Genomic DNA, 16817 nt, shown 5'->3' with positions numbered 1-16817 from the left:
ATACTTGTACAAATAATGGAAGGCTAGGGCCAGCCAGATAGCTCAGTGGACTAAAGCACCTGCTTAGGCAGAGCACAGTGGCTGGGGTTTGATCCCCAGCATACACTGCCAGCTCTGTCTCCTGGGCTCACTGAGACTGCGATTGAGACAGGTGTGGTAGCATGCATCTGTAATCCCAGGTCTTGGAAGGCTGAAAACAGGTGTATCACTACGAGTCCCATCTACTTAGTGAGATCCTGTAGAATCTGTACTAAATACATTTTTAAAAAATTACCCAAATAATGGAAGGCTATTAAGCTCTGTCCCAGTTACAGTCATAAAACAAAAAGGTATAAAGTACATAGTTTCCAAAGCCCCAGTATAGGCATGAATTGACAACACTAGATAGTTCTATATTGGCCGGTTTCTTCTCAGGAGCATGAAGTCAAAAATAGAGACTATTGGGAAGGAAGAGGTACCTGCACATATAATACATTGTGTCTCTATTGATAGCTAAGAGTTTTAAGATATCCAAAAATACTGGTAATGAAAAGTAAACATGGGGGAAGCAGAGACAAAACTGTATATGGTATGATGTTCTGAAGTGGAAAGGTGGCCTCAGAAATATATACCACATGAATATTTAGGTGCTTACTCTATATAGTCTTATACTTTAAATGCCTTAAGACTTATGAATGAGTACTTTGGCTGTCATTAATTAAATCATGTTTTGACTGGCATACAGTCTGAAAAGTTTTAAGTCATTTATATACACTGTCCTACCTAATGTTTTATGATATAGGCAAATTCCAATAGATGAGTCAACACACACTCAGATTAAGGAATCATTGAAGACTGCACAAGTATCAAGTTATGAGGCAAAGGCTCAAACCCAGTGATATTTGTTTCAAAAAACCTTCCACTCTACCAGCATTCCAATTGATAGCTCATAAAACTTCATGAGAATGCAAAAATACAAAAATACAAAAAATAAAAAAATAAAAAAACAACAATACAATCAGTACTTTTATAATGGGTATAAAAGCCCAGTAATAAAAAACTATTACTTTTCATTACATGTACACAAGAATCACATTCACAACAAAGATTAACAAAAGAGAATAAGCCAAGTTAGGACATACTGTCAGTTACTCTATCAGCTTTCCTCTAAAATAAACACTTGACAGATAATTTGTTATTTAGTTTCATATTCATTTATTTTCAATGATATATTAATTTGTGAATACACTTACAAAAATTAAATGTACTAATTCTACAAATTTCATAATGTGCTTCATCACAATAATCAGCTGCAGTCAACAAACATGTGCTGCAAAACTTAGAGGCATGTAAACCAGGCAACTGAATTTCAGAATTTTATCTCCATAATAAAGACGTGAAAATACTAGCTTTTTCATCGAAGCTCTCATTTTAGTGGAAATACAGTGGATTTATTTTATATACAAAGTGATAGAAAATACTATTTTTTTTTTAAAAAATGGTACAAGTATTTTTGCTTTTAAACAGAAAAACAAAATATACTAAGTACCTATAAACACAAGGCACCCATGACAACCATATTCTTCTCATGAAATTAAATGCTTCCATACTTAGAGAACAACAGTATGATTGAAAACAATACAAGCAGGCCAGCCAAATAGATCAGCAGATTAAAGCGCCTACAAGCAGGCTTAGGGGCCAGGGATCCCTGTGCCTGCTGGGCTGGCCCTGCCCCCAGGGTGCACTGTGACAGCAATTAAGACTGGGCATGTAGCATGTGCGCTTGTAATCCCAGTTCTTGGGAGGCTGTAAATAGGCTGATCACTATGAGTCTGATCTAGTAGTGAGACTCTAAACAACCTGTAGATTCTTCCCTAAAATACAAAAAAAATAAAAATTAAAAAAATTAAAAAATAAAAAAAACAACAATACAACCAGTACTTTTATGATGGGTATAAAAGCTCAGTAATAAAAAATTATTACTTTTCATTACATGTACACAAAAATATTGGAAATAGCATTAAATTATTTACTTCTCATATTAACATCAAGTCTGTGGTCTTCTTAATAAAAGCTATCTTTGATGGGAAACTTGAAAACCAAACTACAGTTTCAAAGAAGTAGAACTTTGCTATTCTAGGTCTCTTCTGCTTCCAAATGAATTTCAGGAATGTTTTTTCTAGTTCTGTGAGGTATGCTAATGGTGTTTTGATTGGGACTGCATTAAATCTGTATAGCAATTTAGAGAGTCGGGTCATTTATACTATGGTGGTTCTTCCAACCTATGAGCAAAAGATATCCTCCATTTTCTGATATTCTTTTCAATTTTCTTTTTCAGAAATACTCTATAATTTTCAATGTATAGATCTTTTATTTTCTCTGTTCGACTGATTCTTAAGTGTTTCTTTTCTTTTTCTTTTCCTTTTTGCTAGACAGGCAGGGCTTTAACTATGCAGTTCAGGATGGCCTCAAATTTGCAGTGATCCTCATGTCTCAGCCTCCTGAGTGCTGGGATTACAGGTGCATGCCACCATGCTCAACCTACTTCTTTTTTTTTCTTTCTTTCTTTCTTTTCTTTCTTTTTTATTTTTTTTTTTTTGATGCTAATGTATAGGGTGGTGTTTCCCTACTGATTTCTGAGTGTTGACTTTGTAACCAGCTGCACTACTGAATTTAAATAATAAATCTGCAAGTTTTTGGGTGGAGTAATTGGGATTTTCTATGTAAAATATCATGTCATCTGAAAATAAAGATAATTTAACTTCTTCCTTCCTTTCTTGATCTTATTCTTTTTATTGTCTAACTGTTCTTGCTAATGTTTCCTGAACTGTATTAAACAGCAGTGGTGATAGTGGACATTCTTGTCTTATTCTGGATTTTAGAGTGACAGTTTTCAGATTTTGACCAGGTAGGATGATGTTGGCTATCAGTTTGTCATAGATAGCTGTTATCAGATATAGGAAAAGCTATCTATTCCTATTTTCTGTAGAATTTTATCAAGAATGTGTGCTAGACTCCATCAAGTGCTTTTATGTGTCTACTGAAATGATCGTATAGTTTTTGTCTTTGGCTCTGTTGATACGGTGTATTATACTTATTGATTTGCCTATGTTGAACCCCTCCTGCATCAATGGGATGAATCCTACTTGGTCATGGTAAATAATCTTAATGATGATTTGCTGTATTCTGTTCACCAGTATCTTCTTAAAAGATTTTTGCATCTATATTCATTTAAGGAGATTGGCCTGTAGTTCTCTTTTTTGGTTGGACCTTTCTCTGATTTTGCATCAGGTAACACTTGTTTCTAGGAATGATTTTGGAAGTACTACATCCCTTTCAATTTCATTAAAGAGTTTCATCAGTAGTGGCAATAGATCTCTAAATTTCTTGGAGAATTTAGCAGTGAATCCATCAGGACCTGGTCTTTCCTTGCTTAAGTTTTTTATGACATTCTCAGTTTCAATGACTGATAATGGCTGACTTAGAATTTTTATATCTTCTGGATTCAGTTTGGCAATCCACATGTGTCTGGGAATCTGTCTAATTCTTCAGTTTTTTCCATCTTATTAAGAATATAGGTTCTCAAAGTAGGTATTGATGATCTTTTCTGGATTTCCACAGAGTATGCTGTGATTTCACACATTTCATTCTTAATTGCATGTATTTGAGACCTAGAATAGCAAAAAAACCAATTCTAGACAACAAAGGCAAGGCAGATGGCATCACAATCCCTGAACTGAAATTATACTACAAAGTCATTGTGATAAAAACAGCATGAATTAACAGAAGTGAAAAGCAGCTATGAAATTGTCAGAAATCACGCTATTTTTTTTAACTTTAAAGGGTATTATTGACAACATGATAAAAAGAACCCAATCACACAATTTCCACTTTGCACAAGGATTCCATCTACTTCAAATATATGGTGGAGGTTTAGCCTAGAGAGAAGGAAGCTTGGAATGAATGGTTTGCTTCTCCATGAAATCTGGAAATTCCTACAGTTGGGGTTAGTAATAATGTTATTAACAATCACAATGATTTATTGCTACTATTACTATAGCTTGGAAAATGAACATGTCCTAGAGTGTTCATTTAATCCTTGAGATGTATACATATTACACGTAATCTTTTTTTATTCCTCATGGCCTTTGTAAAATGTAATTAGTCTTGCAACTTACAGAAAAAGAAAACTGAGATGCTTGAAGATTCTCCCTAGTGATTTCTAATTTGAGTAATACTGAGTCATATAAAACAGCTGATATTCATTATTTATAACCTGTAAAAAGAGTAATTTGGTTCAAACATATATAACAGCTGACTTAAGTGATATTTTTAAGTATAATTCAACTTTAAAGTCCTGTGATTTTATTCTAATCTTAACACAGTAAAATCAAAATCTTCACATGTATTTAAAAATACACATTTTTATTAGCTAACATATCCTATAACATACATGTACAACTTCAGCGAAGAACATTTAATGAGACCTCCCAAACTATCAAAGTGGAACAGAGTGGAAAAAAGGGAAACTTCTTCGAACGATGGGTGCAGTGGGACACCTCTGTAACCTCAGCACCCTGGGAAGCCTTGATGGTAGGGGACCACAAGTTGAAGACCAGCCTAGGGAACTTAGCAAGATGCTGTCTCAAAATAAAGAAAGTATACAAAGGCGAGGATGCTGCTCAGTGTGGGGGTAGGGGTGGTGTGGTGGCAGCTGTATTCAGAATAAACAGGAGATCTAGCTGAAGTACTAAGTAAGAATTAAGAATCTCATTAGAGGGTAAAGGTCTCAGATGGGAATAGCAAGACAAAGCAATGAGAACAAAAGAAGACATTTAAGGAAAACTTTCATCTTTAACTACTGCCAGTGTCTTACTGCAGTATTCCCAACATGAAACATGATCCAGCTACTGGCAAAATGTCTGACATCATCACTGCCCAACACATGATGTACAACCAAAATCCGTGTTGGTTGAACGATGTAAGCATTTAAAAGAAGAGTTCAAGTATACCATACCAAACAACCATGACTATTTAAGACATGATAATGAATCTTGGCATCCTCATGATAAGGCACAATGGATAATAAACAGAAAATGGAGTTAACAAAATTCCAAGGGGCTAAACAAGAACATACTGACCAACATGGCAACGGATAATGGGGGGAAAATTCTGCAGGACAAAATGGTAGGACAATATGTAGCAACCTGGCAAAGCTTGTCACCTTACACAGAGAAATACTAAAATTGATCAAACAAGAACTCCTGCTTGGAGCAAGAGGGTGTTCATCTCTCAGAGTGAGTGTCTGACCTACAGATACTAACTAGTAAATTAAAGAATTATTTTCTGGACTATGGCATCATTATGCATGTGAAATTATATTATTTTCATACTTATTTTCCTTTATATCCCATGCCTTTAAAATGAAGAAAATGGAAGTGTGTAAACATGTTACATGTGTTAGTCACATAAACTATTCCAATCACATTGTCTTCACACAAAACCTAAATGATTGCACTTATCTTCCCCAAGCATTCATAAACACTAAAAAGGAAGAATACACATCTAAAAGAAATTCAGTGAAAAACCTAATTCATATACAAATGCTTTAAAATATCATGCTGTCTACCCTATGTTCCTCACAGGAGTCAGATGCAAGATTTTAGTGACACTAACTCATAGAATTTTTCATTCAGGAGAGATGGAACAAGGCCTGTGGGTTGCTGAAAGCCCATACCCAGCAAACAGTTCAGACATGAGCTCTGCTCTGATAACCGCTAAGTATCCTGCAACAGATGATTAAAGTACTTCAACCCCCCTCCCTCCATTAGCTAGGTTCTGAGTGACCTTACTGATTTTAATAATGAAGAACATGTCAATATGTACAATACAAATGTGTGTGGGCCCTTGAATGATTTAAGTAATGTTAACATTACAGAAACTATGGAACATATTAAGGAAATCAGTTTTCAAAGAGAAAAACATTCAAATGTATTAGGGTATAGAGTACACAGTGGCTTTACTGACTTAGAGTCAAACTTCATATTGCTCTAACAATTTAAAGTTGTCATATCTTGTCCACCTATCTGGCAATTCTAAGAAAATTCAAAGATGTCTTTTAGTTTCTGATTTTTGAAAATTAGCAATATGATTTTTTAAAAAATAGTTGAAAACCAACAGTCTAGGGCTGGGGAGACAGCTTGGTGGTCTAAGCATCTGCCTGGCAAACTCAAAGTCCCAAGTTTGATCCCCAATATAACATGCAGTGCCAGTCTTGAAACCAGGCATTGTGGTGCACACCTGTAATCCCAGCACTGGGCAGGCTGAGACAGGAAGATCACTACAAGTCTGAACTATGTAGCAAGACCCTGTATAAAAAAGAAATAAAAAAAAAAACAAAACACAGTCTAGGGTTTTGTTTCTTAAATTTAATCTTTGGATTATGGATTATAAAGATCATGGATGCATATTTAAAATACCAACTCTTGCCGGGCATAGGGGGGCACACCTGTAATTGCAGCTCTCAGAAGGCTGAAGCAGGAGGATCACTGCAAGTCTGAGGCCAGGCAGGGCTAGAAAGAGAGTTCAAGGCCACCCTGAACTGCATAGTGAAACCCTGTCTCGAAATAATTCATAAAACAAAATACCAACTCTTGTTTTCCACTGTTAAAGAATCTCCAAGGAATAATATAGACTAGAAAACTAGACTCTAATATGTCCTACACGGAGTCCTTATTCACTCTGATAATTGACAATGAGTCTATAGCTAAGAAAAACTGGGATTTGTGCTGGCCCAATGTGACTATGAAGATTCATTTAACTGAAGAACTGCCTCAAAGCCCTATAGCCAACAGATACGTACCTGCTTTTTACATGAAAAAGGCTAGAGAAGCCATCGAGAAGAGCCCAGGCATACACACAAGAGTGCTCATCTGCCAGGTGTTCATTCCTTCAGAGCTTCAGATGAGACATGAAAGTCCTTTCATTAGGGAAAAACGATCAGTTGGTTGTCATAGTCCTTGGTCACAGTTCTAGATGGAAAGTATGGTGAAACACTTTTCTCTTCCAGGTGCTTCTTACTGCTTCTGTGGTAGCTATTTGCTCATTCATTGAAACAGCCAAAGACAGACCAAAAAATTAAAACTTCAACCACACAGGTAAAATCTTCCTTATTATCTTTGTGTATAAATTTCTGAAACATACATTGTTCCTGCAGCTTTTTAAAGGGAAATAAGTTTTCTTTTAAAATATTTTTTTTCTAAAATTAGGAAGAATCCTTTCTTGAAAACTGAAATTGAGGACTAAGATGGAAAATATGTCAATGTCAAAGTATGGAACACAGCTTCATTAACATTAGACACTGTCCTGGTCAAGTTAACAAGCTGGTTTGGCTTAAAAATGAATGAAAGAAACAAATGAATGAACAAATGCATGCACGCACACCAGCCAGCCTGCCCCTAAGCCTGTGCCCAGTCTATAGGTAGAAGCAGCTGAATTCAGGTGTTCATACTCAATTCATGTCTGTGTTGTTACACATTCCAGTTTTAACGTTTCCGGAGAAGTTTGAAATTCTAATATTGTGTGTTAAAATGACCTGATTTTTAAAAGTTGAAAAATTAAATCAGTATCTTTATGGATTTATAAGCACTTATAAGTCAATATTCATAATATTAAAAATATAATAATCTTTATAATACTATCATAAGCACTATATAGCACTTACAAGTCAATATTTATAAGGCCTATTCTGAAGCTTATTTCTTTCAGTCCAATTCATTAAGTGTATGCTGAAATGTGCAGTAATGTGTTTTTGCTTTGTTTTTGCAGAACTGGGAATTGAACTCAGGACTTTGCGCTTGCCAGGCAAGTACTTTTTTTATTGAGCTATCTCTCCAGCCCCACTTGTTTTTATATAGAACTGAATGTACACATACATTCAGAATTCCAAGCAAGGCTACATACTTCTTTTCAAAACCCTATGTTACTTTGCATGTTATCATTACCAATTATCATAATGTTTGAAAATTACTTTGTATGAGTCAATTCCACAAAAAAACTGGCAACACTTACTCAACTTCATATTCTAGAACAAGAGCTGTATTAAAATTATACATCAAAGGTTCAATAAATAAATATAAAATGAAATTTAAAATAGCTAATGAGTTTAACTAAAGCAAAAAATAATTCAAGGCTATTATGGCAGTCTGAAAGCAGTATGATGGTCTTGTTTACACTTTTATTTTTAGAATAATTTCCAAATGTAACTTCGGTGTGCAAAGGACAGTTGAAGGCCATTTGCATGTATCATTTTAGATTGTGCAGGGCCAGCCAAACAGCTCAGCAGATTAAAAGCATCTGCAAACAGGCGCAGGGGCCAGGGTTTGATTCCCAGGTCTGCTGTCCTGGCCCCGCCCCCATGGGCACCCTGAGGCAGCAATTGAGACTTGGCGTGGTAGCACATGTCTATAATCCCAGCTCTTGGGAGGCTGTAAACAGGCTGATCACTATGAGTCTCAACTAGTAGTGAGACCCTGAACACCCTGTAGACCCTTCCCTAAAATAGAAAAAGAAAAAAAAAAAGATTGTGCAAATAATAGCTTAGAGCAAGTGTGGAGGCATAACAATACCCAATCTCAAATTATACTATAAAACCATAGTAACAAGATATCTCAAAAAAATAGAAAGGTAGACTAGGTGAATGGAATAGAGGACACAGACACAGACACAAACCCAAACAACTATACCACAAAATATATGTTGGAGAAAAGACAAGCTCTTTAACAAATGCTTTGAGAAACTAGATATCCACTTGTGTAAGACTAAAACTAGATTCTTATTTCACACCCTATATAAAAATCAATTCAAAACTAATCCAAGACCTAGGGAGAAGACCTGAGACTTTGAAACTCCTAAAAGAATATTAGGGGAAATACTGGAGGCCATAGGTTCAGGAAAAAACTTCCTAAATGAGACTCTACATAGCACAGAAAATAGTAAGAATCAACACATGGGACTACATCAAAATTAAAAAGTACCTAGACAGCAAGGAAAACAATTAAGAGTGAAAAGACACTCTACAAAGGTAGAAAAAAATTCCTTGACAACTATTCAACAGAAGATTAATACATAGTACATGCACAGAACTCAAGTACTTAATACAAAAAAAGTCAAGTAGCCCAATGAATAAATAGGCTAATAAATCACACAGACATTTCTCATAATAAGAAGTAAAAATGACCAGTAAGTATATGAAAAAACATTCAAATGCTTTAGCCATTAAAGAAATGCAATCAAAACTGTAATGAGATTCCATTACACCCCAGTCAGAATGGCTACTCCCAAGAATATAAAAAAACGAAGTCTGGCAAGGACATAGGATAAAATGAACCCTTCGATACTGCTAGTGAAATGTAAATAAGTACAGGTACAATGAAAATCAGTATGGGGGTTCCTCAAAAAAATGAGAGCGATCATTTAATCTAGCCTGTCTATGTGTAATTTATTCTAAACTGATAAGATAATGTGGTATATATTGTAGTATTATTCACTCATAAAGAACCAGATTCTGTGACATGGAAAAAATGGATATATAGGGAGCTCACATTGAATGAAATAAGCCAGACTGAGAATAACAAGTATCTCATGTTCATAGTAAGAAAGCAGAAGGGAGACTATGATTAGTCAAGAGGAAGGGAATAAAGAGGGGGAGAGGACAGGTAAAAGGGTGGATGGATATGCTCAAAATATATTTTTTATACATTGAGCTCTCCCCGCAAGAAATGAAACTAGGGGAAAGGTGGGGAAAGGAAGGCAAACAGTGTGTGGAAATGATCAAAGTATGCTATCTATGAGTCCACAAAAATGAAATCCATTAATCTGTATATCAATATATGCTAAGAAAATAGGTGTTTTTAAAAAGCGATTGTTTCCTTGCAATTTTTTTTTTTTTTTAAAGATGTATTTGGTACAGGGTCTCCCTATGCAGCTCGAACTGATAGTGATCCTCCTGTTTTCAGCCTCCTCAGCGCTGGTATTACAGGCATGCGCCACCAAGCCTGGACTCATCAGGCCCAGGGGTGGGGCTGGTGCAGCAAGTGGTGCTGGGGATCAAACCCAGTCCTAAGCTTGCCTAAGCACACGATTAATTTGCTGAGCTATCTCACTGGCACTTGCTTGCAAAATTTCTAAGATTTTTAGACCGTGATTGACCACAAGTATGTAAAACTCAGAAAGTGAAACACACATACAGGAAGGTAACTGGACAAGAATGACTGAGTACATACTTAAAAAGGGAAAAACTCAAAGAGTCTATTCGAACAATCTCTAAAATACACTATGAAATCTACATAATGTATAATTTCATAGTAGCACATAGAAATCATCTGTATAGGATGCAAAATAAATAGGTTCCCATTGGTAGACAAATTTAGTATATGATAAAGGAGGTAACAAAAATGACTACAGAAAATACAGACTTTTTAATAAACAGTGATATTAAAACAGAGTAACCAATTGGAAATACGATAAAATGAGATCCATTTAATACAAATAATAGGAATAAATTATACATACATTAGGGATCTAAATATTAGATAAGAAAATGTTAAAATGAAATTATGTAAATACTAGAAGACAACAGGTGAATTTCTCTTTAAATTCAATATGTAAAAATGTTGTCCTAGTATTCAAACTTTTGGCTACATTAAAAATAATTGCAGGGCCAGCCAGATAGCTCAGTGGACTAAACTGCCTGCTTAGGCAGAGCACAGAGACCAGGGTATTGATCCCTGGAACCTCATGTCTTGCCGGCCCCACCCCTGGGGAGTACTGAGATGGCTATTGAGACTGGTGCAGATCCGTAATCCTAGTGCTTGGGAGGCTGAAAACAGGAGGATCACTACGAGTCCAATCTGTGTAGTGAGTCCCTGTAGACCCTGTACTAAATACATTTAAAAAAAGAAAAGAAAAGAAAAAAAAAAAAAAAAAACCTTGCAAACCTAACAAATTTCTAAAACAAAGTTAAAAGGTAATTTTTACAATTGATAAATGATATATTTGTACCAAATACCAGAGACCAATGATCCTCAAATACATGGGATAGATCAAAACCCAATAGAAAAATGGGAAAGGGCTATGAAACAATTGTAATGAATGGCCAATGTTGGAATATACCAAGAAATGAAAATAATGATGGTATTGGATAATAACACTAAAAATTAAATATCATAGGTCCATATCATTATGCATAGAAAATTTGTAAGTGGCAATAAAAGACAAGTTTTCCTTTTAAAAGATTTAAAATTCATAAATATAGAAGGAAAGAAGAAAACAGAAAGTCACCATAAGGATATACCATAGTAATAACTGTCAGGTATATAATCCACTGATTGAGAAAATTAATAGGCAAAAACGTTCAGAGAAATGTTATAGAATACCTCCACTAATATATGTATGAACCATGAAATTAAAAAAAAAGTTACTTGGGCTGGGGATACAGTTCGGTGTTAGTACCTACCTCATGCGCAAGGTGCTGTATTCAACCCTTAGCACCAGAACAAATAAAAAGATGTCACTTTACAGGAGAGAAACTCAGCATGTACCACTTTAAATAAGTTCTTAAGGTTAGTAACATAAATATGGCATATCAATATGAACCTTGGATGCAATGCACCGAGAAGGAATTGTCACTTTTGGGGTAATCTTCCTAAAATGTGTAATGTCACATTTTTGTGATAAGGAAACATCACACAATAAAAACAGAAAAACACTGTATGAAATAAATGTCCCATAATTTAAAAAAATGTTAAGATTAGAAATGAAAAGGAAATACTAAAGAACTGACATACAGGGGAAGAGACAACAAAGACTTGAAAACCAATTATAACATGGTTACCTGGATTGGGTCCTGGAAGAGCAACGGGGTATTAATAGGGAAACAGATACAATTCAAGTAAGGACAGTAAATAGTACTATACCATAGTATATATCCTGGTTTTGATAATTGTATTATGGTTATATAATATGTGAATATGAGAGGAAACTGATGGTTATCCGGAACTATGTATAACATTTCTGAAATTCTGTCTGTAAGGCCAAAGTTCTAAATGAAAACGAAATTCAAGTTCTAAAAAAGCTATAGTGACAGGGTGATAGAAAGTAGATACTGGCTACCAAGGGTTAGGGGTGGCAGAAGAGGCCTACTGGCACAGGGAATAGGGAACAGTTTTTGATAGTATAGAATGCCTACATCACGACTGTACTGGTAGTTATGTGACAATATCTCATTGTCAAAATTCATTAGGTTATGCACTTAAACCATAAATATTATTGTATATAAATTGCATCTCACAAACATATACAAAGAATTCCAGATGCAAATCAAATTGTTTCAAACATGTATTGGGTTGCAATCCCAATAAAAGCAGAAGGCACTGAAGAGATAACAAGTAAGATAATATGTTCTTACCAGATTAATTAATTGAGTATGTACTACATCTTCTACCAAAACTGCTGTTTCATGAAGAGGCCTCCTAGCATCACCTAAAGAATACCTGTAAAAGAAAGGGAAAAGTTTGGACACCGCTATATTAAGGACAATAATCTAAAGAAGGTAAAATGTGAAAACGCTTATTATTCAATCAATTTAAGAGCAGCTATGAATTGCTCTCTCAAAAAATGTCTCCTGTATCAGCTGTAATTTCCAAAGGTAAATGTGTTACCATATAATTATCTTGCATTAGTGTTTTTAAAGCATACATACTGTATCAAAATTGAAATTCCCAGTACTGACGGGAAAAAAAGTACCAACTTACTGAGTTAAATATTTAACTCCAAGATAAAACTACAGATTCAATTTACAACTCTAGCAAAAAAAATTATTTTTAAAAATGTTTCTTATATCTCAAACTTTCATGAAAAATCAAGACTTCTGCTAAAATTTTTATTACCATACATGTTGCTACAGTTTTATGAAATGCTCCCCTAAAGTCTCACATGTTCAAAAGTGGGACTTTGGGAAGGTGACTAGATTATATAGCACGATCCTAAATCAGCAGGTTAATGACCTGTTTACTTCATAGCTGAATGTGCTGTTAGGAGTTGAGACCCAGTCTGTAGAACGGGCAAGTTATTTGGGGTGTAATGGCGGGGATCAGATATGTTGCCCATTGGATATCAAATTACAGGAATTACAGAGCCTTTATTAATTAGCTGGCAACCACTATGCTTCCCCTTCCCATCTGGGAAAACACAAAAGGCCCAGATCTTTGTTCCCTACCTGCTTTTATAGTTCCTTTGCTGCTATGGCAACCAGGAAGGTGAAGGATCATGACAGGAATGTGATGCCTCTCTATCCTATAGGTATGAGGTCTTGGGCAGAAGGATTCATGTCTAAGCAAGGGCAAATAATCTGTCTCTTATTGTCTGCCCTTAATGGGTCCTAGCTCCCCCTTATCTCTTACATGTTTGAGAAGTTTTGACAGGACAGGGGAAGGAGTGAGGAATGGGGTAATTTAGGCAAGGCTACTTCTATGTGAATACTTCATGCAGAGGTCAAACTAAATTGAATTCTACCTCGCTCTTTCCTACTTCCAAAAGTGAATAGGGTATTATGCTAGATGCTATCCTTTACCGGGGTCATGACCTGGAAAGGTGCATTTTTTCCTCCACCTCACTCCTTCCTTCTCTCTCTGCTTTGAGACTGCCATGCATTGAGCAATATTCCTCTGCCAGCCCCTCTACCATACTTTTTCTGCCTTAAAAGTCAGCCAATTTTGGATTCAATCCACAATGACAGTAAGCAAAAATAAACTCATCCTCCTTTGCAGGTTTTAGTATGTTGTCCCAGCAACTAGAAAGTGACTAATACACACGTTAAAAAAAAATGAGCTAGACATTTAACCAGACATGTTATCAATGAGCATTTTATTTTCAGCATTACCAATTGTTTAACTTTTCTGTCATGATTTTTCTTTGGTCACTTATATTTAGCTTCCTAGCAAATACATGCACATGCAGAGCAAGCAAAATATTGTCTGGGTAGTGTTTGGAAAAATGAAACAAAAACCTCTGTACACAGTCACAGTGACTTCCTTTTTGCTCAGCAGTATTTGTATGCCAACTGAAGACAAAGTACATTGTAATAAAATTTGTAAAGCACTTACAGGGAAGTGGCTAATATACATAAAACTATTTTCCCCCCAAAGACCCTGCTTCACCACTGATTGATATGTGCCCTGGCTTGGCCTGGGTCTAGCACTCATTAGTGTTACTTAATGCCTCAGTGCTTCTAACACCACCAGTCTCCACTGAAGACCTCTCAGGAAGCTCCTGAAAGGCCTCCCCTCTCAGTCTCCTCAGGCGGGAACAGAGAGCTTCTGACTTAGAAAGGACTACACCTCAGACAGCTTTGACTATTAAGCATTAGGTCCTGAAACCATCCTGCAGAACTCTTTTAATAAAATGATTGGTAAAGACACATAAACCTACCCTACTTTCTTACCAAAGAGGATCAGTTTTATTCAATCCCAGAATAAATTGTCTATGTGAGGATTATGCAACCAATTGTATAATTTCCTTGTTAAGTGCACAGCAAATGCATTAAATAAAATCGTGCAGTTACATACCTTATTCTATACATTTATATTTATATGAAAATGTACCCTTTTTAAAACCACTGGGTAGTGTTTACAAAAGCTTGCAGAATTTATGAGCAACCCTTTTGATACTGTTGTGTAGTATGGTCATGTCCATTACAGCCCAAAATTGGGGGAAAGTCTATTTAAACAAGTACTAAAGAAAAGAAAGTATGATTAGAAAATAGGCAAATTAAACAAAAAAATGACCAGAGAGACATTTCCAAATTACAGAAAGCAGAATTTTAAAAATACACACTGAATATCTATACATGTGTTCTGAAAAAGCAGTAAAACCCCCTTTCATACTTCACCACCTTTTTAAAAAGGTTATTAAAACTTAAAAAACTAAAAGATATATGCTATCGCATTCTCTCTTGACATTTTATTTAACATCTTTGGTCAGTAATCTATGCTAAGAAGCTCTTCAAATAGGCCAATATTCACCTCTATAAATTCACCAGCACTATTTTACTTGCCAAAACTTTTGCAAACCTCTGCTTATGTAGAGACTTAAGTAGCTGATGATGTCTCCACAGAACCATTCTCCTCACATCCCCAACTATGAAGCACAGCCAAGACAAGCTCTTTTAATGGTATAAACTTCAAGGGGAAAAAAAAATGAGCACATGGATCATGTGTCCATTCTCACTTCTTTTTAAGTTATACAAATCTATTAGTTCAAAAGTATAGCATAGAATAAACATAAAAGACAAATATCAAAGGAGATAAAATAAAACAAGGAGTATTTTTAAATATTCTGTTTATGACATGAAGAAATATTTTTGTTCTCCCTAAAATACATTGTTAGAAGCACAAGCAACTATCTTAGTTTGCCTAGGACTTAAGGGTTTTTCCAAATTATTCTCTACCAAATAGGTCAGTCTTAATTAATACTAAGAGGTCATGACATACTTTCCATAAAAATCAAAACAAGCCAGGAAATAGTTTAAGAAAATGAATAAATAATACATAATATACACATTTACTTTCAAACAATTATTCTTTATTTTTCTAATCCCACTGTCCCAAAGCACAGGAATCCTGGAGGATGAGGAGCAGGTACCGTGCTGACTTTGCTTTGCAGTCACTGCTCCAAACTCAAGGAACAAAAGCAGCCAGACATGGAAACCAGCAAGAAGAGAAAATCTGTTAATAATTTGTGACAAGAGCCTATTAGAGTAGTCACCAAGAACATGAGGCCCACAAGCAGATCTGCTCTTGAAACATCTATGAACAAAATAGCAAAGAAAAAAAAAAGAGATGTTACTTTACTGCCATGTGTGCATCTTCTTGAATGCTCAGTTGTTTTCAGTACTCGTCACTGGCTACAAATGCTAATGTAGTTAAATTATTCTGGATGCTGTAAAGTAATTGCTGTGGTCTTGGGACGCAGTCAATTTGAGGGAGAGAGGGGCTTTGGGATTTCTGGACATTTTCCTATCCCACACAATTGACATTACTTAGGAATGAACCCTAGACAAAAGCCCTACGTAACTTTCTGTCCTCCAAAGAAACTTACTTGCTCTCTAAAGCACTTACTACCATATTTGATTATACATAGGGTAGCCATTACTACAATACCTAGGAATTTCTGCTGACTAGGAATCTACAGCCTAACATGTACCTAGTCAGCTCATCTCGCACCTGACTACACATGAAAACACAGACATCATGCTGTTTGTATCCTTCTCACCCAGTGTTTGTGAGACTAACTTACCCAGGGGCTGGGGAGAACAAAAGTTTGCTCATGATCAGTCACTTAAAAGAATGAAAAGTCGTAAACATATACCAATTATCCTCCCCACTCTTATATCTGTAACTACTACAACTCTGATTTTATCTACCTGCTTCTCAAAGGAACAAATTTGGTTAACAATGGCTTTGAGAAAAGCCAAAATCATAAATAAATAAGAATATCAAATATCTGAGACAACAGATTTCTTAGCAATGGCAACTTTCCTGTTAGCTTGATTCCTTAACTTTCATTTCTTCATTCCTCTTTTCACATTATATAAATTTATACATAATTAAACTTTGAGAATATTTGTAGAATTTTATCACAGTTTAGTAGTAAAAATATCTAAAGGTATAAAAAATTATAGAATCATTTATTATGTAAAACAAGATTGATGTGAAAAAAACACTCCATATTAATTCACCTGTTTAAAGTAAAATAGGCCTCCCCCACCCCGCCCGCCGAGT

General features: G+C 35.4%; 1 protein-coding gene across 3 annotated transcripts in view; it reads right to left on the bottom strand.

The window, feature by feature from the left end:
• Supt3h (SPT3 homolog, SAGA and STAGA complex component) overlaps nucleotides 1-16817 on the bottom strand; it is a 442678-nt gene that overhangs the window by 206113 nt on the left and 219748 nt on the right. For all 3 annotated transcript variants that reach the window (XM_012515533.2, XM_023719414.1, XM_023719403.1), the window contains exon 3: nucleotides 12446-12530. In XM_012515533.2, the coding sequence (XP_012370987.2) occupies nucleotides 12446-12530 (85 nt within the window). The remainder of the gene's footprint in view (nucleotides 1-12445; nucleotides 12531-16817) is intronic.

Source organism: Octodon degus, unplaced genomic scaffold (genome assembly GCF_000260255.1).
Source record: "Octodon degus isolate 3935 unplaced genomic scaffold, OctDeg1.0 scaffold00005, whole genome shotgun sequence".
NCBI lineage: Eukaryota > Metazoa > Chordata > Mammalia > Rodentia > Octodontidae > Octodon > Octodon degus.
Note: the sequence above shows the minus strand (reverse complement) of the source record. Positions and strands in the feature narration are given on the sequence as shown.